The sequence below is a fragment of the Puccinia triticina genome, chromosome 7A, assembly GCF_026914185.1.
Source record: "Puccinia triticina chromosome 7A, complete sequence".
Taxonomy (NCBI): domain Eukaryota; kingdom Fungi; phylum Basidiomycota; class Pucciniomycetes; order Pucciniales; family Pucciniaceae; genus Puccinia; species Puccinia triticina.
Window position 1 is genome coordinate 1,395,801 of NC_070564.1, and position 23,979 is coordinate 1,419,779.

Below are 23,979 nucleotides of genomic sequence, written 5' to 3' on the forward strand. Positions count from 1 at the left end.
AGAGCGTTGAGGGGATAGGTGCTGTTGAGCTGCCCTCGTGGTGGTCCGGCAAATGAGATGTGGATCGAAAAGTGATAGCGTTGGGGGGGGGGATTTTTGAGAGACGACAGGGATGGAATACCATCGGCGGTGGTTGGTTTGTTGAGGATCGGATGATGATGATAAGGGGATCAGGAATAGTGCTGGGGATACTGCCAGCGGATCAGAAAAAAAGGTGATGGAATTTCTCTTGGATCAGAGCAAGTCCCATGCCGTCCCATCCTCCAAGTTCAAACTCGAACTTGGACTCTGGGGAGTGACATGCCACAGGACATGTCATCACATCCTTAACTACACACAACAGAGAGCTAGGAAAGAAACCACAAACAAAGGAAAACAGCACAACAAACAGAGACAAAACCCACATAGCTGTGTGTTAGGACCAAGAAATATGAAGAGGTGATAAGTCAGAAGCAACAAAAAAAAAAAAATAACACCAAAACAAATAAAGTCAAGTTTGATCAAACTGAATAATAATATAATACTATATAATGATGAAGAAGAGAAAAAGAAATGAAACAAAAGAAATCTTGATGAGTCTTGAGGATCTTGATCTTGAGATGAATATCTTGCGGTGTGAAAATGTTGATAATCTTGATCTTGAGGCTTAGAACCAGATTGAACACCACAGCGGCCCCATCTCCGCTGGCCGCTGCCCAAGCTGCTGCAGCGTGAACTTAAAATCCATCAGAGCCACGTCACATAAGAGACGAGCCCTGACAGTACGTCTTGCAACATTTGTCGATGAAATACATATTGTGGCACCATAATGGAAAGTATTTAGCTCTGCCTTTCGCAAATGTCCTGATCAAAAACGGGCTACATGACAAGATAAGTTTTATTGCTTCTTATTATTTTTTATGCTTGCTTATTTGGGCTAATCTCTTTCTTATCTTATCTACATCCATTCCTTGACCACAGATTCAGGAAGCAATAATTTTACCATGGTCAAGGAAATGGCTCAGATTATACGTGGAAAAAATGGTGATTTTGAGCACTATCTAGACTATCACCCTCAATGCTTCTGTCATGTACTTGCCTTGATCTTAGGAGCCGGGCTCAAGAGTATCAAACTCCAGAAGCAATTTCAAGACCCATCATCAACAACAAAACCCGACTTTTTCCCTATGCTTGATACTATTGAAGAACTCGACAAAGATGCTGCTGAAGACAAGCAATCAGTTGAAGGCACAGATGAGATACAGGAGGTCGACGAATGTGATGATTGCGGCGAAGTGGATCCTGATGATGCGTCAATTGGCTCCGATTGTGATCTTTCCAATGTCGATCAAGGCCAAGCTTGCATGGAAGGATCTATCGTGGATGGTTTTGGTCATACATTGGTCAAGGTGTGTAACTTTCAGGGGAATATTCTGTTCTTTTACACTTGCTGATAAAAAAAATCCAGGTGGATTATATCAGTCGCCAAATCTGCTTGTCAGCAGCCAAACGGGCCGAATTCAATCATCTTGCTCAGAAGATGCGCTACAAAGGTCCACAATTGATCCCTGGATATGGAATACGCTGGAATGTGGCATACAACAGTTGGACACGAGCTTACTCCGCCCGAAAGGTTATCGTCCAACTCCTCAGTGACGAGTCCGACAAGTACGCCAAAAAGTCAGCTGCAGGCCATTACTTCAAAGGTTACGAAGTCACAAACAAGGAATGGGAAGACTTGAACTCCCTCAACCAAATTCTAGAGGTATGCGAGCTCTCTCATTTTATTCCCCATCCAAAATGATCTCTCAGCTAAACAACAGGTAATCTGATAGGAGTTTCTGGTGATAACGTTGCGTATGGAAGGGGATGGTCCTTCCTCCTCAATAGTGTTGTACGAATACACCAGACTTATTGGCTTGTTGGAGGCAAGGAAGAAGTCACCCAAATTTGCTGTCTTCCGCAACATGTTTGATCCAATGATCAAAGTTGCAAACAAGTATCTCGTACTTGCCTTGCGTTGCAATGCAATTCTACTTGCAACAATGTTTCACCCTGCCTGGGGGCTGTCTCTAGGGAATGCCTTTGGGTACCTGCTGGGGGGTACCCAGCACCCGCAGGCAGGTACCCCTCACAACCGTCGCACACCCGCCAGGCGGTGCCGGGTGCGGTGTCAGGTGTCAGCTTTTGGAGAAAAAACAGCCAGGTACCTGGGTACCCGTAAGGGTACCCCCCCTGTGGGGGGCGGGGGGGGGGGGGGGGGGGGCGGGGGGGGGGGGGGGGCGGGCTGGGGGGGGAGGGAGGGATCATGGGCGCTGGTCGGACATTGGGTATCAGCAATATCCCTTACATCCATCCACATCTTGGCCGCCAACATGCCACCGACTCGCAGCCAACAACACAGCAAGAAATCAAGGACTCAATCAACCTCATTGTCTCAGAATGCTTCTGAAAGCCTGGCCAAGGACGAACCAGCCGCATCAGGAGGACTTCGCCAACTGACAGACAAGGAGGAGTTACGTGAGTAGGCTGGATGGCTTCATTCTAATTGTTAAAAACTAAAATCCCACATCTAACAACTGTTCCACATTACTAGTTTGAGCTCAGAAGGTTGCCGAGAATTCCATCAGCGTCAGCTATAAATCTTATGGAAAACCCGAGCTTTCCGATCAAAAAGATAAGACTGGGAGGCGGATGATCGCATACCCCTTCCTCTTGTAAGTTTCTTTTCTCGTTTCTTTACCCCTACAACACTTTGTAGGTAGATTGCTGAAGGCCATATTCAGGTGTGGAAATAGGATTAGCCGGCCAACCTCGGACTCCTCATGTAGTAACCTCATCAAGCATGCATCAAATTGCATCCAGAAGCTTAACAAAACACAAAAGAACCGTACATTAGATGGGTTTGGGATTACAGGAACTGGGGCGATCGAAGAAAAAGAGGTATGTGGCTTATGATGATTCACTTTTAGATCGGGCTCTTATTGTTGATATGCCTCAGGTTCCGCAACTATGCGCAATATGGTGCGCTGAAGCTGCTCGGCCTTTTTTGGCACTCGTGGACGCTAGCCATCAAAAGATCCTCCATCCGACTGTTCTCAAGAATTTGCCAACCAAAATAGCAGTCTCCAAAGACATTCACTTACTTTACTCAGCGATACAAGACAGCTACCGATCTAGATTGCAGGTAAGGGCCCCTTCTTTTTCCTTTCTTGTGCAATGATGTTACAAATCAACTGATTTTATGTCATTAGGCACACAAAGGTGCCTTATACTTGGGGGTTGACGCCTGGCAGTCACCAAACAGGTATGACATCTTAGGTGTGGTTATATATAGATTAAAAGAAGAAGACACCGGTGAGTTTGAACTAGAGGCCATGCCTCTCGACTTTGTTCAACTTTCCCAACGGCACACTGGCGAGTACTTGGCCAAGACGATCCAACTGATTGTAGAGAAGTTTGGTATCCAGAATCAGGTAAGCCATATACTTTCTCTCAAGTAGTCTCTTCCAAAGCCTGACTGAGCTTTTTGTTTATTAGATTTGTGGGATGGTGAGCGACAACACATCAAACAATGAAGCAATGGTCAAGGAGCTCAAGAGGTCAAAGTGGACACGGTTCAAGGGTGATTCCGAATGGATTCGCTGCTTCGCTCATATCCTGAACCTGATTGTCCAGGGAATCCTTCGGCCGTTCGGAACCCATAGGAAGAAGACTAAGACGGGATCAATTTCATTATTGGTGGAGCCTGATGGTTCATCTGTCAAATCTTCATTCAAAGAAAAAGGTGCGACAAAGAGAGGGACAATCACAGGGGAGCTTGGATTGGACCAAGGAGCTTTAAGATGTGGGTCAAGGGTTGAAATGCTCTGACTTGATGCTGAATTTCAAATCAAGAGAGCGGAAACAAGTAGTCACAACTAGAGAGCCCCCTTGCAAGATCCAAAGGGGGCCTAAGTGACAAAAACAAACAAAATAAGCATCTCAAATAGATGGAAACACAGTAACATATGTAGAACAGTTCTAAACATATGGAAGGACAAGACATTACATAACTGTAATGGAATACATCAAATATTATTGATGGAATGAGGAGAGACATCACACAATGTGATGGAAATAATGAGAAAAAGAAGGGGGGGTTTCACATCACTAAAAGTGATGGAAAAAGAGAAGAGATTGTGAGCGGAGAAGATGAGCCAGAATTCTGACATCATCTTCTGAAGAGGACAATGCGGAGGGACAAATTCAAATGTAAATTGGTTTGTCTCTCATTTCTTGGACTGTTTGAATCAATCCTGATCATGTTTACGCTGTTATTCAAGCCTTGCCCGCGGTGAAGAGCCCGCTGCATTGTCCGATGAAGAATTAAGTGATGGTGATTCAAATCCTGAGGCCGATAATGAAGATTCTGAATCCCTTCTTGAGGAGGATATTGGAAATGCGAGTGATGAAGATGAAGGCAATATCTATACAAGTGCATTTTGCAAAGGAAGTTTGGCCAAAGTAAGTGAAAGTATGCATACTATGCTCGAATTGCATGTTAAAAATTTTTGTACTGATGTTGAATGTGGCTGTAGTTCCGTGCAATAGCCAAGAAATTACAATTCTCTCCCAATTCGCGGGCCAAGTTTGTTGAGATATGTCAAGAGAAAGGGTGCAACACACTGCATTCAATTGAAAGAGATGTTTGTACAAGATGGAATTCCACAAATTCTCAACTCAAAAGCATAATCCGGTGTGAAGCCGCATTGTAAGTTTCATTTCATCTCATTTTTCTCGGATTAACTATAGCTGAGCCCTTTTTACAATATCAAAGACCCGAATGGCAGCGACTTAAACGGCATGGTGTGGACCGCAAGTTTCATGTGGACGAGTCCGACTTTTGCATGGCGCGCGATTTGGTTCAAGTCCTCGATCTGTTTCATGAGATAACTCTACAAGTATCTGTTCCTGGGTCGGCCCGTTTGGCAGACACAGTGGTATTCATTGACCAAATCACTGATCATTTATCAACAGCTATCAAGAACAAGGAATATCCTCCAGCTTTGAGGAATGCATGCCGGATTGGATTGAAGATCACAAACAAATATTACAGTCTGACCGACACATCTCCTCTCTACAGAATTGAAATTTGTAAGTTCTTTCTTATTTGATTTATCAAAAAATTAATATTTAATGACTTGTATTATTTTTGGTTTCAGTCCTACACCCCTCGTTTTGGGACAAATACTTTAAGTTGGCGAACTGGGAGCCCAATTGGATCGCCAAGGCTATACGCCTTGCACAGGACATGTGGGTTTCTCATTACAAGCCACAATCTTTACCAAATCCCTCTGCTACACCTGATACCTTGTCCACAGTAAGTTGAATTTTATTTATTATCAAACTATCTATTTCATTAATGTTGATGTACGCTTACATCATCTCACAGCCCAAGACTGGCATGCTTTCTGGCCTCAGTCTAGCTGCAGCTGCCCGAGGCGGTAATAGGTCATCAGACGCATTGGACATGTGGCTCTCCGGAGGACTTATCCTGGAGGGTAACAACCCTGTGAATCCACTAAAGTGGTGGATCCAGCAAAAACGTACCAGCAACACACACGGGGGCCTTGTACACATGGCATTGGATGTTTTAAGCTGCCCCGGTAAGTTTTCATCTGTATCACTTATATTGCTTGCCATAACTAACTGGTCTCAACCTCACAGGAACATCCGTTGACGTCGAGAGATCATTTAGCTTTGGGGCCAACTATGTTAAATCGCGGAGGCACCGACTTACGCCAAAGTCAGTAAGTCGCGGGATGACTGTTGCCTTCTACTCGAAGAACAACAAAATTGAACAAGGAGCTTTAGCCAAATGGAAAGGGGCAATAACTTTGAACAAGAAGATGCAGCAGAAAGGAAAAAGGAAGGTGGTAGTTGTGGACAATGATTGACTGCCACCTCTTGTACATTTTTTCTACATTTTTTCATCTTTAAGAAATTTACAAACTTGTTTTGTGCGCTAAAAGTTGGGGGGTACCCGCGGGTACCCTCCAAAAGTACCCGCGGTACCCGCCAGGCGGTGCCGGGTGCGGTGCCGGGTGTTGGGTTTGGGCCAAAAAACAGGGGGGTACCCGGGTCCACTGGGGCATTCCCTAGCTGTCTCTGATCAAAGACAAGTTTCCCGAATATTCCGAAATCGCCAAAGGACTTCTTGATGATGCGTTCCAAGCTAAACTCAAAGCTCATCAAAAACTTCACCCACCAGTAGCAGCTGACAAAATAAATGACAAGGAATCAGAAAATGATGAATTCAATTACTACCCAACAAAGTCCGGTGCTTCACAGGAGGATGGCGAGCTTAAAAAGTACAAAGAAGGAGTCTGGCCACTCGGTAGGAAGTCTGATCCACTCTTGTGGTGGAAGGTACGTGACAATAGCAACCTTTCATATTTCTCCAACCAAGTTTGCTGATACAACACATTGATTCAGGCTCATGCATCCGGATTCCCCCAACTCTCGCTGGTTGCCCGTGACATTTTGGCCTGCGCAGGAAGCTCGGCCAGTGTAGAACAAACATTCTCAGCAGCAGCCGACATATGTTTGCCTGTTTGGAATAGGTTGGCCGCTACAACCATCGAGCAGTGTGTCAGTAGCCATCTGTGGTTGCGATCCGGAATCAAAGCCGGGTGGTGAGTTTGCCGATGCACAGGCTGTGATTGATACAGCCAGATCAAACAAGAAATTTGCCTCTCACGTCGCCAAGTTAGAGGACGACCTGAAGGGCCTCAAGATCAGAAATGTGGGATCCAAGAATAAGTGACCCAAGCTTCCAATCTATAGTATTGAACTTCACACTCTGCTACTCTGCTTATCATGCTCAATATAAGAATCCATGCACTAGAATACTATTTCTTTTGGGTCAGCCTAAATGCACTCCAAACTTTTACTTCATGCACTCCACATTTTTGGCTTTGGGGGGCCAGCACTCCAAAAAATTTGGAGTGCCTTGATTTTGTACTCCCAAAACATGGAGTCCCCAGATGGGCACTCCATGTTTCTTGGAGTACACAACTGGGTACTCCAAAATTGACCAAAATAGGGGAGTGCAGCTAGATGCACTCCAAAAAAAATGGAGTGCTTGGGCTTGCACTCCACCTTTTCAGTGAAGGATTTTGGCTTTGCACTCCAGCTAGCAAATACCAAATGGAGTGCATTGGGGTGCACTCCAAGTCTCCTTTTTTTTGGAGTGCCCACAGCAATCACACCTCTCGATGACCGGTCTGGACCGGTACCGGTCATTGAGGGGACTCACACGACCGGTCATCCAGAGGACTCATACCTCTCGATGACCGGCGCGGACTGTAGAGACTGTAAAATGAAGATGTGTCTGGTGAGAGTCAAACTCACGACCTCAGCTAAGCTGCTCAGCTAAGCTGAGACACATGCTAGAGTGCTGCCTTTACCCACTAGGCTACAGACGCTTGTGGCTGCCAGCTGGGTGGTTGGTTGGTAGTGCTCATGGGTCGATCCAACAGCCCTCCATACTGTGGTGATACATCATGGTAGCAGACTAACAGACAACTCAACACCCCCCCTTGCTACACGATGGGAAGTGGGGATTGACCCCAAGAGAGAGTGGGAATGAGACCCAGGAAAGATGATCAGCATAGGGATTGAACCCGTGATCTAGATGTAGGCTTATAGGGGTTTGCGTGGTCTTACAAGTAAGCATTCACAAATTCATCAAGTCTCTATTGTAAGCGAGTAGCGCTCAGGTAGCTCTGGGCTCATAACCTGTAGAGACTGTAAAATGAAGATGTGTCTGGTGAGAGTCGAACTCACGACCTCAGCTAAGCTGAGACACATACTAGAGTGCTGCCTTTACCCACTAGGCTACAGACGCTTGTGGCTGCCAGCTGGGTGGTTGGTTGGTAGTGCTCATGGGTTGATCCAACAGCCCTCCATGCTGTGGTGATACATCATGGTAGCAGACTAACAGACAACTCAACACGGACCGGTCATCAGTCACACCTCTCGATGACCGGTGTGTACCATTCATCGAGGGGAGGTGCTACTCTTGATGACCGGTATTTACCGGTCATTGAGGGGACTCCCACCTCTTGATGACCGGTGTGTACCAGTCATCGAGGGGAAGTGCTACTCTTGATGACCGGTCTTTACCGGTCATCGAGGGGACTCCCACCTCTCGATGACCGGCGCGGACCGGTCATCAGTCACACCTCCCGATGACCGGCACAGACTGGTCATCGAGAGGACTCACACCTCTCGATGACCGGTCATCTCCGGTCATCGAGGTGAGTCACATTTCTCGATGACCGGTCAGACCAGTCATCCAGGGTAACAACACCTCTCGATGACCGGTGTGTACCAGTCATCGAGGGGAGGTGCTACTCTCAATGACCGGTTGGTCTGACCGGTCATCGAGAGGAGATGTCACTCCCCTCGATGACCGGCACAGACCGGTCATTGAGAGATGTGACTCACCTCGATGACCGGTCATCACCGGTCATCGAGTGTTATTACCCTCAATGACCGGTCTGACCGGTCATCGAGTGGTGTGAGCGGTGTGAGCCCTCTCGATGACCGACCGGTCATCGGGAGCATTGAGAGGTGTGAGTCCCTTTGATGACTGGTCTGTGCCGGTCACCGAGGGGAGCAGCACCTCCTCTCGATGACCGGTCAGACCGACCGGTCATTGAGAGTAGCACCTCCCCTCGATGACTGGTACACACCGGTCATCCAGAGGAGGTGTTATTCCCCTCGATGACCGGTCTGACCGGTCATCCAGAGGAGGTGTTATTCCCCTCGATGACCGGTCTGATTGGTCATCAAGGGATGTGACTCACCTCGATGACCGGTCATCACCGGTCATCGAGAGGTGTTATTACCCTTGATGACCGGTCTGACCGGTCATCAAGAGATGTGACTCACCTCGATGACCGGTGATGACCGGTCATCAAGAGGAGGTGTTATTAGCCTTGATGACCGGTGTGACCGATTATCAAGGTGTGAGTCCCCTTGATGACCGGTCTGTGCCGGTCACCGGTCATCGGGAGGTGTGACCGGTCCGCGCCGGTCATCGAGAGGTGTGAGTCCCCTCGGTGACCGGCATCAAGAGATTTTACTCCCCTTGACGACCGGCACAGACCGGTCATCAAGAGGTGTAATTTCTGTGATTTCCCTCAATGACCGGCGGTCCGATACAGACTGGTCATTGAGAAGAGATGTTAATCCGCTCAATGCCGGTCTGTACCGGTCATGGATATCAGGAGGATCAAGTGGGGTGTGTTTGTACATAGCCCAGTTGAAGTTGTAGGCACTCCAGCTCTGGCTGGAGTGCACAGTACTGCACTCCCCTTTTGAGGAGGAGAGATATCAGGAATGGAGTGCTGGGGGAATGCACTCCAATCTGATGGAGTGAGACTCATGGGCACTCATTACATTTCCTGGCCACTGGAGTTCTTTATGGTGCACTCCAAAGAGTCTTGAGTCCCTGGTTCTGCACTCCAATTGACTTGGAGTACTCTAGTCTGTACTCCAACAATCATTGGAGTGCACACTCCATACACTCACTTTTGGAGTGCTTTTGGGATTTTTTTGGAGTGCATTTAGGCTGACCCTTTCTTTTTTATCCTACTATTTCTTCAAGACCACAAATACTATCATACACGAGTTGCAAATACTATCATGCACGAGTCACCAATACTATCATACACGAGTGGGAGTCACAAATACTATCATACAAGAGTCTGTTTCTGTTTTATGCTTGAAATTTAAAGTGTAGATCTCAAATACTGCTACATTTACCGCTAACATAGCGACATGAGCCCGCTAATATAGCGGCTAATTAGCAATACTGAGCCCGCTAATATAGCAACTAATTAGCGATAATGGGCGCTAAAAAATCGCTAAATTAGCGGATATGCGCTAAAAGTAGCTGAAGCGTAGCAATCAGCCGCTACAAACCGCTACTTTCTAGCGATTAAAATCTTCAGATTTTTCTTGAGATAGCAGTTAGCGTTAAATGTAATACGCCGGCGCTACAATGTAGTTTAGTGTAGCGGCGCTAAAAAGCCCGCTAAATTAGTGTATTACACGCTATCCGTAGCGTAATAGTTGCATCGTTGGTTCCACCGTGTCTTCACATTGAGGACAAGGGCTTTTGAGCTGCTTTCCGTTTGCACTTTGGGGGCTGTCATACTAGTTTCGGTATTTCCTCTTGAGGATGAGAGACGCTTGTACTTCGATGGATCCATGTGTAAAGTACCAACTGAGGCCATGATTCCTTGAAACTGCTGACTACGTTGCGGAGTAGCCCGGACAAAGACGGTTAGACCATGAACACGTGAAATAACGGTCTTGAGATTGACATTGCTTCCTTCGGCCATGCAAGGAGTTACAGCCTGACTGAGTGTGAGGATTGTCCATCTGATCCAGCTTTATCTCAGCTTTGGCCTCTTCAGGCTCAAGACCAAAGGGTTCAAGTCTGTCCTTTGCAGCAAGATTGATGACATGAGCCATGCATCCCAACAGATGTTCAGATGCATAGAATCCACCGCCTAGTAGTTCTTCAATTCTTGTCGCAAGGGTGGAATTATTGCTTGCATTATTGGAGGTGATGCTTACTAGCTTTTCTGTGATTTTGTACTGGTCCAGGAAATCAATAAGGACTTTGGCAAAGTTGACTCCAGCATGAGAACCTGGATTATAATGGGTAGAAAATCACACTTATTCAAGCTGTGAAATTTTTTGTTCCATTTTGATTGTGGACTTACCCTGAACTTCAGGCATGGCTACCACAACATCAACCAATTCCCAGTTTGCTGTAATTGCATGAGCCATGATTCCCAGGAACGCAGCGGTATTTGGCGAAGTCCAAGCATCGAGAGTAACTCCAATATGTTTGACATTTTTGAAAATGTTGACCAGATGAGAGGTGTGAGACTTGTTCAAGTAGTGCACCTCCGTTGCAATTGTTTTCCGGGAAAAAATCATGTTAACAAGCCTTACCATTGGATTCGAAAGAGACATTAGATCCCGGAAAGATTGTTGTTCAACAAACAAAAATGGCAATTAGGCATCCGCAACAAGATAAGCAAGTGCTTTCTTTAGAGAGTTTGATGTGAGATTGTTGTTGGAATTCTAGAAAAAAAAAAAAAAATAATTAAACATAATACCTGGACCTTGAAGGTTAGAATATCTTACTTACCATTTCATTTTTCTGCTTTTTTTATCATTGCTCCAATGTTTTGCAGACCAGCTTCCACTTTACTGGGGTTGAGTATCTGATGTATCCAGAATAAATTCTGACTCATAGATTTGGTGCTAGAGCTTTTGTCACGGGCCAGCAAAGTGTTGCACAATCAACCATTTTTCTTCAAAATAGCTGTACAGCGTACTTTATCCTCCTTTGGATCATCAACAAAATACTTCCACGCCCGTGACTTGCGGGTTGGCTGGGAAGTTTGAGGCGCTTTTGGAGGGGACGGCGGGTTATCTTCTGGAGCGGAGTGTTTTTTTGACATTGTGTTGCTGGTATCAATCTCAATTCTCTGCTGGGAAAATCTTTCTACACGCCCTGGAGCAGTGCAACTGCCGGTCCCCGCGGGTGCTACCCAATATCCGTTGGATAGTGCCTGGGATTAGCGAATTTGATAACCGAGCTCGGGTATACCCGCAGGGGACCAGCGCGGGATGCCCTCTAGGCCTTGGATATCACCCGGGGCCCAGCCCTACTCAGAGATGTAAGAACACGGAATAGGGAACAGGAAAGGGGCTCAGACATGTAAGGACTCGGAAAGGATGGGACTTGACTCGGATAGGGAAAAGGAAAGAGGCTCAGGCATGTAAGGACTCAGAATGGACGGACTGGAAGGCACTTGGAGGAATAAAACAGGACTTGGACATGTATTGGGCTTGAAGGCACTTGGAAAGGACTTGGACTTGTACTTGAAGGCACTCAGACATGTATTGGACTCAGGATTGGAATTGAAGGCACTCCAATTGAATTGAAGGCACTCGGACATGTATTGGACTCAGACTTGGAGTTGAAGGCACTTGGATTGAGCACTTGGAAAGGACTTGAATTCATTGGGTTGGCACACAGTATCTGCATTGGCGGTATAACTTGTAGCACAACTTGGCTGTTATTGTTTCACCAGCAACTTGGCGGATCTCCCATTCTGGGTTGTTGGTGTGATTCAAGAGCTGTGAGGCCCTCAAGTGCTGCTTGATTGCCGCAAAAAAGAGTTTGATTGGGTTCAACTCCGGGCAATAGGGCGGCAGGAAAAGAAGTCATACCCCGGCGGCATGGCAAAGCTCTTGGACATGATTGCCTTGATGGATCGCCGCGTTGTTGGCCACAAGGACCAAGTTCACATCTGGGTACCTATTCATTCAAGGGAGCTAAAATGAAAGGTTTATATTAGAAAGGATAGGGAGATGATAAGGAAAAAGACTCACCAAGTTAAATTCAAGGAAGTGTTCAAACTTCTGACCATTGAACGTCTTGGCTGTAGTGGTGAGGGCCACAAGTCCATCAATCAAGATGGCTGGGAGTAAGCTGAGGCAATCTGGGTTCTGGTTGACTCTGAACCTTGCCGAGGGGGTTCCTTTTTTGGACCTCACATATGTTCAGAGGAGATCCTTGTCTGCAAAGGAGCTCTCATCTGAGCAGGATAAGAGACAAAAATGGTTTGTCAGCTGATACCATTGAAAAGAGAATCAATCGGCTTACCGGTGAAGACCAAGAATTCCGCAGGGTAGTGCTCCATGCGTTCAACATACATATACTTTGCTGTGAGGGACTTGCGGATATTCTTTGTGTCTGGTTTTTTCAATGTGATCAAGAGTTTCTCAACAAGAGTCCTGTGAACACCTGAGGTACTCAGGAGTACACCAGAAGAGTTGTACAAGACGCTATCAAGAGGCCTTGCTTTGCCATTTGGATGATTGTGATTTTGGTTGCGGCGGAGTGGGGGCAATAAGCCATCAAGAGATGATGGTGGGTTTGGCAAGGTTGGTGTTGGTGGGTTTGACAAGGTTGGTGTTGGTGGGTTTGGTAATATGGTGCTTGGGTCAGTGGTCATCATATCATATGACCGCTGTGTTGGTCCAAAACCGGGTCAGAAACAGCGGAATTAAAGCTGTCATATGCACCATAAATACATACTTCGTAAATCCAAACAGTGTAAAAATCCAAGATATTTTCAAGACAATATCCAAGTTTATTAAAACCACAGTTTCACAGAAACTGACTTCATGGGTTCATGCTGCATTTCATTGAAATTGCAGGCCAAAAAATAAAAAGTTTGGTATTTGTGTTTTTTAAGTTTAAAAAGTTCAAGTTTGTTTTTTTGTTTGAGTTTAGAGTTGTTTTTTTAAGTGTAAATCTTTGGTTTTGTTTGAGTTTATTTTATTTTTTTGTGTGTTTTGATTGTGGTCATATTTTTTGTTTTGTGTGAGTTTGAAGTTTAAATTTTTGTTCAAGATTAGAATTTTTGTTTTTTCAAATCAAGAAGGGGCCTACTCAAGTGAAATAGGGGGCCTTCAGGGAGGGGGTGGGACGAAACCAGATCCCCTGGGGGGACAAACAGCTTCACCCCAGTCCTTTAAGTATCTCCCAGCTCGCATATGACACCAGGTCCAATCACCTACTCACATGAGTAGGGTCAAGGCGTAGTGGTAACCTATATAGGGCGCGGGTGCGCACTTAGGTTTCGTGGAATTGTGATATGCAATTCTCTCAATTCATAAGCTTTTAGATACACTCAATTAAGACAGCGCTACAGTGTCGCTTCTAGACATGTTCAGTGACAGGTGTCACCTAGGTGGTCCCAAGTACCAGGCCTAATAGGGCCGGTCCTCCAAGACCACCGTGTGTGGGTTAGGGTTAAAAGGGGGCGCGAGCGCTTTGGCTGAAAGCCTAGCCCAGAACCTGGAGCTCCAAGGGGAGATGCCGTAGCGCCACATTTGTGGGTACAGCTAACCCAGGAGAGCTTGCAACTTGGCGCGCAAACTCCGAGACTTTGTGCCGCAGCGGCCAGACTTGTCCGCAGCTCCAGACATCCGTGCGCGCGGACCGTGCCCGGGGGAACCCGGGGGAGGAGCCTGCAGGAGAGCTGCCTGCCGCCGACCCAAACCCTGCCTGCCGCCACCACCAACCCACCACCCACCACCGCCGAATCCATCAACCCCGCCACCGCCACCCCCAGTAAAATCAACCCCAACGGTCCTTTGGAACCATTGTGCCATTGGGGAACAATCCAACACGCGTGAGTTATTTTGGTTTATCATCATCATGTGTGGGCCTTTTCTCACCACGAACTAATTTCTATGCCGCAATTGATCATTTCCGTAAAAGTAGCAGGTTCGGGATGGACAATAACTCCCGTTATCGTTCAGTTTCACCGTCCGAATACCGCGAATGGTTCCACCACCCACTGACACCGCCTGCCGACAGACACGTGCCCTCGCTTTTTGATGGCACTGCTCACTTGGTCGCGGATCGCAACCGCCGCCGGGACGCCTTCATACGAAGCCAGCAAAGACCGTCTCACGTCGACCCATCACTCTCGGGCTTACCTCCAGCTTCACCAGCCACCAGCCGATCGAGCGCAGCCACCAGCCGATCGAGCGACTTGATACTATCTCAATCATTGGCTACCAACTCTCAACAACACAGCCAGGCACTTCCCAATCGTGCAGGATCCACTTCGGGCCGCCCTGAGGTTCCCATAAGTATCGAGTTCATCCTATTTACGCCCCTTCCCAAACCTCCTGCTGCAAACCCCCGCAAGCGACGAAGCCTAGCTGGTTCCATTGGCCCCCAATACAATAAAGTCGAATCGGAACCTGGTAAGCTGATGATCAACTGGGACACTCACAACTACGATCTCGAGAGTTTCAAAGCTGCGGCAATCAATGAGATTGAACACAGCGAAGACGAGGGGCTTGGATTCTTTGCCCGAGCCCAAGCTCTAAAAGGTAACATTGTTTGGAATGCGATTATCCCAAATGGACGTGTGTTTTCAGCAGCCCAAAAAAAAAGAATCGATTCCGATGAGATATTCACCCAGTTCCTCCTGGTTGCCGAGGGCACTCCGGAAAGCCGCCAGATTATATGTCGCTTGGTCCAGAAAGATCCGATAGTTGTAGCTCAGGTAAGTGGCTTTTTCCTGTCCACCTCAACCCAGTCGGAATGTCTCATTGACCTCATTTTGTGTGATATTTTAGAAAGAATCTGCCTACAAATACCTCAGGACCATGCATGCCGGTCCCAGCTCTGAAGAAACTCCATCCGATGGGCCCTCCGCAGGTGCACAGGAAGCGGCTTCCCTCACGGACTTGGTGCAGCAACTTGGCTGTATCCACGAACCCGCTGAACACCTGACTAGAAGTCACGAGGTCGGCGTGTTCATCAATCCCGAGAACCCCAACGAGTTTTTCAAGATGACTCCCAAGCGAATTGCTATGTGGGCCAAAGCGATTGTGAGTGTGTTCTATTCCCTTTATTCCCTTGGGATGTATGGCTGAGGATCTGATCTGACTGCTCATGAGATTCATAGAAGACCAACCCCGGCCAAGTCACCCTCCGTGTTCCCCCAAAATCGGACAGCTTTCAATTTCAGACCAAGGAGGATGTACCGCCGCCTCAAGCTCCAGTTCACCCCACACTTCCAGCTCTCGTTTCGGCCGCGTTTCAGTATCCAACAACGTTGGCCGGATTCAAATATCCAACACAGTTTGGATTTTCAATGCCTCCGGGAGTGTTCTTGAACCCAATGCAACTGGCCGCCTCGCAACTGGCCGCCTCGCAACTGGCCGCCTCGCAACTGGCCGCCTCGCAACTGGCCGCCTCGAACTCAATGACCGGCCCGACCGGCCCCAGCACCCCAGAACATCCCACCCGGGCTTTGTCACCAATAACCCCTCCAAGCGGCGAGGACCACAGCCTCGAGGATTTCCTCGAATTTGCACACGTCAATCCAGATTCCCCCGGAGTCATTGAGGGGATCGGAACCCTTGGGATCACTCACTGGACTATGTTCAAGTCCTTCAGTTCTGACGAGCTTGCCAGCAGAGGTATCCCCGAAGGCCCCGCCCGATCCATTGTCTCATCTGCAAAGAAATATGCGCATCACTTAATGAAGGTTTCTAGAAACCAGGGTTCTAGAAACCAATAAGTATCTTACTCCCCCGATCCATTCTTATGTACTCCTTTTCCTTATTTTTTCAAAGTCATCAATACATTGTAGCTCCAGCATTCTAGCCTCCTTCCGACCATCTCTTTATGTAAATTCTAACCTCCTTCCAACCATCTCTTTTTGTAAATAAAACTGGTTAACGTTGTTATAATCAATAGTCCATTTGAAGGAGCAATCAATAGTCCATTTGATTGGTCCAAGATGAGTTTGCGCATCACATGGGTCTCTTGGAACGGGAGGATCTCAGCAGACCCGTTTTCCCAATGAAGTCTCAATCTTGTGGTGGATCTCAGCAGACCCGTTTTCCCAATGAAGTCTCAATCTTGTGGTTAATTACATCCGGAGTCAGATAAATATGCAGAAAAACCGAATGTTAAGTCAAAGAATCGAGCACATTGATTACAAAGTAATGTTACAAAGAATTGAGCAAGTTGTTTATCAATACAAAAAAACGGGCAGCCGGTAGTCAAAAAAACGGGCAGCCGGTAGTCAAAAAAACGGGCAGCCGGTAGTCCGGGGATCCATTAATCGGTGTAACCAGACCCTTGGAACAGGCCTCGCATGAGTTCGTCGGTGAAAACAAGCCTTGCAAAGTCCTCGATTGCCTCCCCATCGGTTTCGCCCCCATCAAGTTCGCCATATTGTCTGAGTGATGATTTTAACACACTAAAACCCTTTTCAATTGGGTTCAGGTCGGGGGAGTAGGCCGGAAGATAGATCAGCAGACAGCCGTGATCCTCGACTATGCGTTCGATGTTCCCGTTGTGATGGATTTGCGCATTATCCATCACAACAATGCTTTGGGGTCCTGGGTATGGATTCATATTTGGAAGCTTCAAAAAAAAAAGTGGTCAGTTAGGATGCCGCGCGCAGAATCCATCAAGCTACTCACCAACACATGCTCTAAGTATGTCTCGAAATCGATTCGCTTGACAGTTTCAGACTGTATCATCACTGCAACCAGCCCGCTCAGGGCCACCGCTGGGATTAAATTGAAGCGGTGGGTAGCCCGCGCTACCGGGAGCCGTGACGTCCTCTCACCCACTTGAGCCCAACCCCGAGTGCGGATCACTGCATCCAAACATACCCCGCTTTCATCTTTCAGAGAGGGAGGGTGTTAGCTACTATATACAAATAAAAATTCAGAGAGAGAAGAAATAAAACTGACCAGTGAAGACGAGGCATTCAGGCTCAAAGTTGGCCATCAAAAGGAGGTACTTGGCTCGTTGAGTCCGGTCTTGATTCGGATTTACCTTACGCATAGTTTTTTGACTCATTTGGAGGCGTCCATGAAGCTCGTTCGAGATGGTTTGGACTGAGATTTGGAGGTTGCATTCGGTGGATAGTGCCTGCTGAATTTCTTGTAGGTAGATCGTTGGGTTGTTGGTGACTAGCTCCAAGAGAAACAATTGTTCTTCTTCACTGAGAGCCAAAGGGCGCCCCCTTTTTTCGTATGTTTCGGGATCGACGACAACCGAACGAGTCTTTTCGTATAGAACACACCACCGTCGGAGGGAATCAGAACTAACCTCAGATCCATTTGCCGCGTTGATTTCGGCGAGTGGTTTTCCATCAAGGGCTGCCCGAACAACGATGAATTTGAAGGAGGCTGAATACTTGACAAACATGGTGTCTAGAGGAGGGATCAGCTTTGTGACATTCAAGGGAAATCAAATAGGAACATACCTGTGAGAGAATCCAAGCTGCAATGTCAGTGGCGACTGCTGGGTTTGATGATGGTGGTGGTGGCTGGATTCGACAGCGGCGGTGGATGGAATGGACAACGGGGATGGATGAAATTGGTGGCGGTGGCAGGCTGGCGTCGCTCGGCAGTCGATTCGGCGGTGGTGGGTGGTGGGTTGGTGGTGGCGGCAGGCAGGGTTTGGGTCGGCGGCAGGCAGCTCTCCTGCAGGCTCCTCCCCCGGGTTCCCCCGGGCACGGTCCGCGCGCACGGATGTCTGGAGCTGCGGACAAGTCTGGCCGCTGCGGCACAAAGTCTCGGAGTTTGCGCGCCAAGTTGCAAGCTCTCCTGGGTTAGCTGTAAGGCTAATCTCGCCCCTGGAGGCCCCAGGGATAAGGGCGCGCTATAGCGCTCCCAGATTAGAAGCGCACACCAGAGTGTGCCAGGGTCGGTGCAAGACCCATAACTCAAGACTAAGTAGTCGAGAGCCCCGCACCGACGCTTCCGGTTCCCTATGCCGCAAACGGCTTCCACAGGGGAGTGTATGTGAGAGGTAGTGGTTCCCATTACTTGACCACCCGAGTTCAGGTGCGCTGCCAGGATGCCTCTAGTTCAGATAATAGCTTCAAAGTAGCTGCCAAGTCGGCCTTGGAGTACTCTCTCAGGTAGAGTTTGTAGCAGTCCGAGATCCAACGGCCTAGTTTGCAAATTTCGTCCGTAGGCACCCCAACGGCGTATCGCAGAGAGGCACCTCCTACCCGGAAGGAATGACCGGTGATTTCGGCGCAGCCCCTTTTCTTCCAGATTTGGTCCAGTTTACGGCAGACCACTCGCTTGGTGAGGTGAACCCTCTCGTCGTTGGTGTAGAACCCGAACAAAGATGTGTCTCGGGGTCCCGCCTCTTTAACTCGCCTTTTGATTGCGGCTACTGGACAGAGAAGGTGGTTTTGGCTTTGGACGTGGATAGTTTGTACCGCTCCGGGAGCCGAGGTCTTCGCTCCCCGAATGGACAGTGCAGCTGCCTTCCCCACGGGTGTGTCATAGAACTTGACGTCGGATGTCATCAGTGATGCGGTCCGCCTCGGTTGTCCATCTGCCTTGTCGTAGGTGAGCTCGGAGAGTCGGGCCATCCCCCAGAAAGCTGTTATCGCTAGATCTAAAACTGCCCGGTCTAGCTTGTCCCCTTCGTGTAGCTCTTCCACTAGGATCACCAGATGTTTGACCATAACCGGGGATTTGGAGGGCCGTTTAGGGTGTTCAGCGTCGGCCAGCGCCGCCGCTCGTAGCAGGACTGCGACCCTGGGTTTAGAGTTGAGTGGGTAGTCTACGGCGTGGTAGTTGTGCCAGGCTTGAAGGCCATATAGGTACTTGGTTAAGGTCCCAGCCGAGATGTCATGTGCGGTCGGCCTGGCGGGGTTCTTGCCGGCCCAGCAGCAAAAGCCATATATGTCTGCTGCCTTCAGAGGCAGGATATAGGGGACTTCCGCCTTAGCCGATTTGTATTTAAAGAACTTCCTTGTTGCGGTGTTGTAATTCAGGAGCGTATTCCATTTGTACCCCGTGAGGAAGTACACCTCATCTTTGGTGGGTTCCTTGTGGACTGACCCGTTTCTGAGAAAGTCTTTGATGAGAGCCAAGTCCATTTGGTTTTTTGTTAGGGAACAGTAGATCCACCCAGGCACCAGGACCTGAGCGCTTTTAAATTCTCGAGCAAAGAGGGGGAGCAAAAACATGTAGGAAGGTATCAGATTAAGGGGGTAGTACAAGTTAGAGACTGGGACAAGTTTCGGTTGTATATACAATTTTTAGATTATTCCTCCGAGGTCGGGTGAGACATTCTGTCCTCTAAGTCAAGGGGAAGAGGAACGATTAGGCGGTGTTTTACCTCATGACCAGTACGGTCCCCTCTTGATAAGGCATCTGCCCGATTTTCCGCCGATGTCACTCGTCTCGCGATCAGGTCCACTTGCAGCTCAATGAGGAGGTCCTGGATTGTTTTCCACTCCTCGTTGATGTGGTAGTTGCGGGATTTCCGACTCCTGATCGCGTGCTCGGTGGTAGTGTTATCCGTCCAGACAATGAGGGTTCTGCCTTGTTTTATTCCTATCATTTGGAGCATTAGGAGGCCGATGCGGATTGCAACCGTCTCGAGCCAAGCGATGCCTCTTTTTGGTTTATTTTCGCCTTCCCAACCGCTTCTCAGTTTAAATTGGGCCCATTTTCGACCGATGGTGACCCCAATACCGTAGCTAGTCGAAGCATCACCCATCCACCCAATTTCGGTTGGGTCCGGGTTCGCAATGAGTCTTGTTTGCTTAAAAGATAGCAAAGACCTTTGCCAGTACACGAGGTCGTTCCGGACATCCATGGGAAGAGGGAGGGTCTTCTTCCTGTGTACCCAGCTGCACATCCAACGATACAAGCTGCACAAGTAGCAGCGCAGTTGGGGGAGCATTTACGAGACGTGATTCATGCGGCCGGCTAGGACCTCCGCCTGGTTGAACAAGAACTCTTCTCCAATCACCAGAAAAGATTCGATTTGCCTGATCCTCTCGAGGAGTTTTTCTTCTGGAAGGCGAACGGTTTTTTCTTTTGCGTTCCAGATGAATCCAATGTATTTCTGTTCGACTTTGAACGGAGAGATCTTCAATGGGTTTGTTCTTACTCCGAGCTCGTCTGATCTAGCGACAATATCGTCCATTTCAACGGTTGAATCAATTTCCTTTATGAAAAGGTTGTCGTCCACCCAACGAAAAACATTGACTAGGTCGAACTCTGCCATCATTATCTGTTTCCATGCGTCGGCCGGTCTACCAAAAGATCCGCAGCCGGCGACTCCGCCAAAGGCTATTCGCGTGTCAATGATGATTTGGCCGTTAAAGTCTTTTAACATGAGGAACGGCCACTGGCTGGGGGCAGTTGGGATTTGCCTGTAGGCTTTTTCCCAATCAAATATCGCCATCAGCGCTGGTTTTGTCCTGTTGCGGAGGAACTTTGAGACCGCTTTGAAATCGTCCCATGTGGTCTGGAAATCTTCTTTTGCCACCAATGAGTTTACGGACGGGATCTTTCTGTTGTCATGGGGAAAAGATAGGTCGTTGATTGCTCTCATTGAACCGTCTCCGTTCACAACTGCTCCGAGCGGGTTTGTTCTAAAGAATCCGTACCGATCCCATACTTGTTCTGGCGGGAATGGTCCGAACATGCGGCCCGCTTTTATTTCCCTGGCAATTGACTCTTTGATTTTTGTCCGTGCCAACATTGCTGACTGGTGGTTCGGGGGTGCAAAATATGGTATCGACTCGCCTAGGTTATGGATTGGGATCCCTTGGTCGAATCCATATCGGAAACCGTGTAATATGTCGTGGAACTCAGTTGTGAGGTTTGCCTTGCATAACGCGGCCTCCCAGGCGTCTATGTTCATGTCACATTGAACCTTGGTTGGCCACTTCGCGTTTTCTCGCTCATTTTCGGAGGAAAGATCATCGCACTCAAAGGCAACAGGCTCTCTGTTGGACGCAATTTGGGAGATTTATTGCTTCAGTTCCCATTCTTAAGCGTTTCTTACTGGAGTTTTAAGTACAATGTCATGCGTCTTCCTTCGCCTTATGGGCGAGGTACATGGGTTTGAATATGAGTGTGGTAGAGGGGGAGGACTATCGAGATCAAAAACATATGTGCTGGCTTCTTCAACGGTTACAGAGCTTTGGGGGTTCTTAGGGTAACTGGGGTGTGGTAGCTAGCAGGTATGGGGGGGGGGGGGGGACTGCTCGAAGACAGAAAAAGGGAGAAAAAAAAGTGGGTAGGCCTACGGTCCGCTGTTGCCGCTACCGGATTGCTTTGGCAGTTGGTTGGCCGCCTTCAGTTCGGCGTAATTGGGGAGGAAGTTCTTGCCTTGGTAACCGGGGCCTTTCGGCCTGCCTTCTTTCGGTTTGGCGGGGAGGTTGTTGGAGTTAGGGTGTGTACTTGTGGCGTTCTGTGACTGGCTGATCGCGGGAGCTGAGGGTGCCGACCGAGGGTTTGCTTGCTGTCCGGCGATCCGTTTGCCTGGGTTTAAACCTGTGTGGGGGTCCCAGTTGAATCGGGCCCCCCCTGCGGCATAAGGATTGGAGTCTCTGAACAAGAGTTCATCGAAGCGTCTCGCCTCTCCGTATGCGGTATCGTATACGTCTTGTCTGAATATGGAAATGTCTGAGAAGGACGCGACCCCGTTTCTGACTACTCGGTGGGCGAAAGCGTTTGCCCGTATGCGGATGTCGTAGCGCAAAGCTACCATGAACCCGTCTTTCCGGATGATCTTATCCGCGTTGGCCTTGTGAAGGATGATCCACTGGCCTAATGTTTTATATCTATAGATGTCGCGCATCGTTATCTGTAAAGATTCCGAAATACTCAGCTTCTTGTATTCGGGTTAGATTGAATTGGTAGTTTGGTGTGATCAATGACTTACAAGGAATTCCGCGTAATTCAGACTCCAATCGCTATAGCTCATTAGCCACTCGCTGGGGTACGGGTAGCCGGTGTACCGCATACCCCTCTCCGTGGAGTTGTTGTCATTTTTCGGCCGTTTCTCGGCGTGGTACTGGAGAGCTGCGTCTTGCCAGGTTTTATTGAAGATAGTTAGGGGTAACGGCCCTTTCAACTCGAGCAGGTTTTGTTCGAAGTATGGGGTAAATCCCACGTCCTCGTGGGAATTTGTGTCGCCCCAGTGAAAATTGGTGCCACCCTCCGACGTGTTCTGGCGACCCTCTGGGGTCGGGAATGGGTCGGGTATGAGGGTCCTCTTGATTGGTAGGCTGGTGTCCGACTTCCCTGTTTCGTCGCGCATCACTAGCGCTGGAACGGTTACCGTTTGGCTTTAGACGGATGTTAGTTAGGTCTATCTACGGTTTCCAGGGTTACAGGCTGCAGGCTTACTTCAATCGCATCGATTTGTAAATCTCAAAGTACATATCCGACTTCTCTTGATTCCCTTCTTTTGCCGCTTTCATGGCCGACTTGAGCATGGAAGCTATGATTTCGTCCTTTGCCCATTGGGCCTGTCCAACGGCGTCCAGCGGGGCCTCGGTTCTTTTTGCGGCCTCGGCGCCTACCTCTTGGATTTCGTCAACGTCGACGACTGCAGAATCTTGTCAGTAAATGACATGGTGCTTAAGACATAGATGAGGTACGTACTGTTTTTTGCTCCGATCGTTGCTGAGAGCTTTTCGCTTTGCGGGTCGCTTGGCTCCTTCCCTGTCGCCGTGGCTTCTTTGGGATTTGGGTTCGTTGCGACGGTTTTAGTGGCCGTCTTCGAAACCTTGGACTTCTTCTGGGCTGTCGCCTTTGCCGTAGCGGCTGATGCCGTGGGTTGTGGGTTAGAGGAGGCGGCTACCGCGGGGTTTGAGTTTAAGTTTGTGCCGGTGGTGGCTTTGCCTGCTGGGTCATTGGCTTGGGAGCGGGTTAAGCGGGCGGATAGGTCTATGTCCTCGCTTGGGGATGATGCGGTTGCATCTTTCATGCTTGAAGATAGCTGATCAAGGTTGTTCGACATATTTATCTACTGGGTTTTGGGTTGGAAAAACACGGTTGAGTTTGTGGGAATAAGGTGGGGTATAGATCGTGGAGGGGGGGGGGGAGAAACACGTCGGATGCGCAAGGGAGATACTGGTTCTGTCAAGACAAGGAAGATTTAGAGCAACGTACGAGTCTGTGAGTTTTCCCGTACCTATTAGAGTTCAGAGTTAGATTTTTTAAGAAGTTTTTTAAGAAGATTTATAGTTTCCGGCTTGCTAATCAAGTATCTCTGAGGGAGATTCTGGAACAATAGGCAGGGTTTGTGGTGAAGAAGGGCGGAACGGAGTTTAGACCTGAGGAGCGGAGACTGGCCCAGGAGGACTTGGCCTCTTATGTCTCTGGTGCGTGGCACCGCCTTTCCCCTTTTTCCGGCCGGGCTCTGTGTGAGGCGTGTGTTCCCCAAGCCTGTGGCTCGGGCTCCCGTTGAAAGGGACCAACCTGGGCTGATACCGTCTGGTTCGTGACGCGTCACGCCATAGGCTCAACCAGACGGTACGTTAGCCACAAGGGTTAGCGTTTATGCGCCGGACATACCAGCCCCGAGGCCCG

At 48.5% G+C, this 23,979-nt stretch overlaps 1 protein-coding gene across 1 annotated transcript; it reads left to right on the forward strand.

Moving 5' to 3' along the window:
- Positions 1–1,166: 1,166 nt before the first annotated feature.
- On the forward strand, positions 1,167–4,351 carry PtA15_7A168 (uncharacterized protein; the record flags this gene model as incomplete). The annotated part of the gene is made up of 2 exons (XM_053170746.1): positions 1,167–1,365; positions 4,305–4,351. 2 exons carry the CDS (start codon positions 1,167–1,169, stop codon positions 4,349–4,351), a joined length of 246 nt encoding a protein of 81 aa, XP_053021997.1.
- Positions 4,352–23,979: the final 19,628 nt, after the last annotated feature.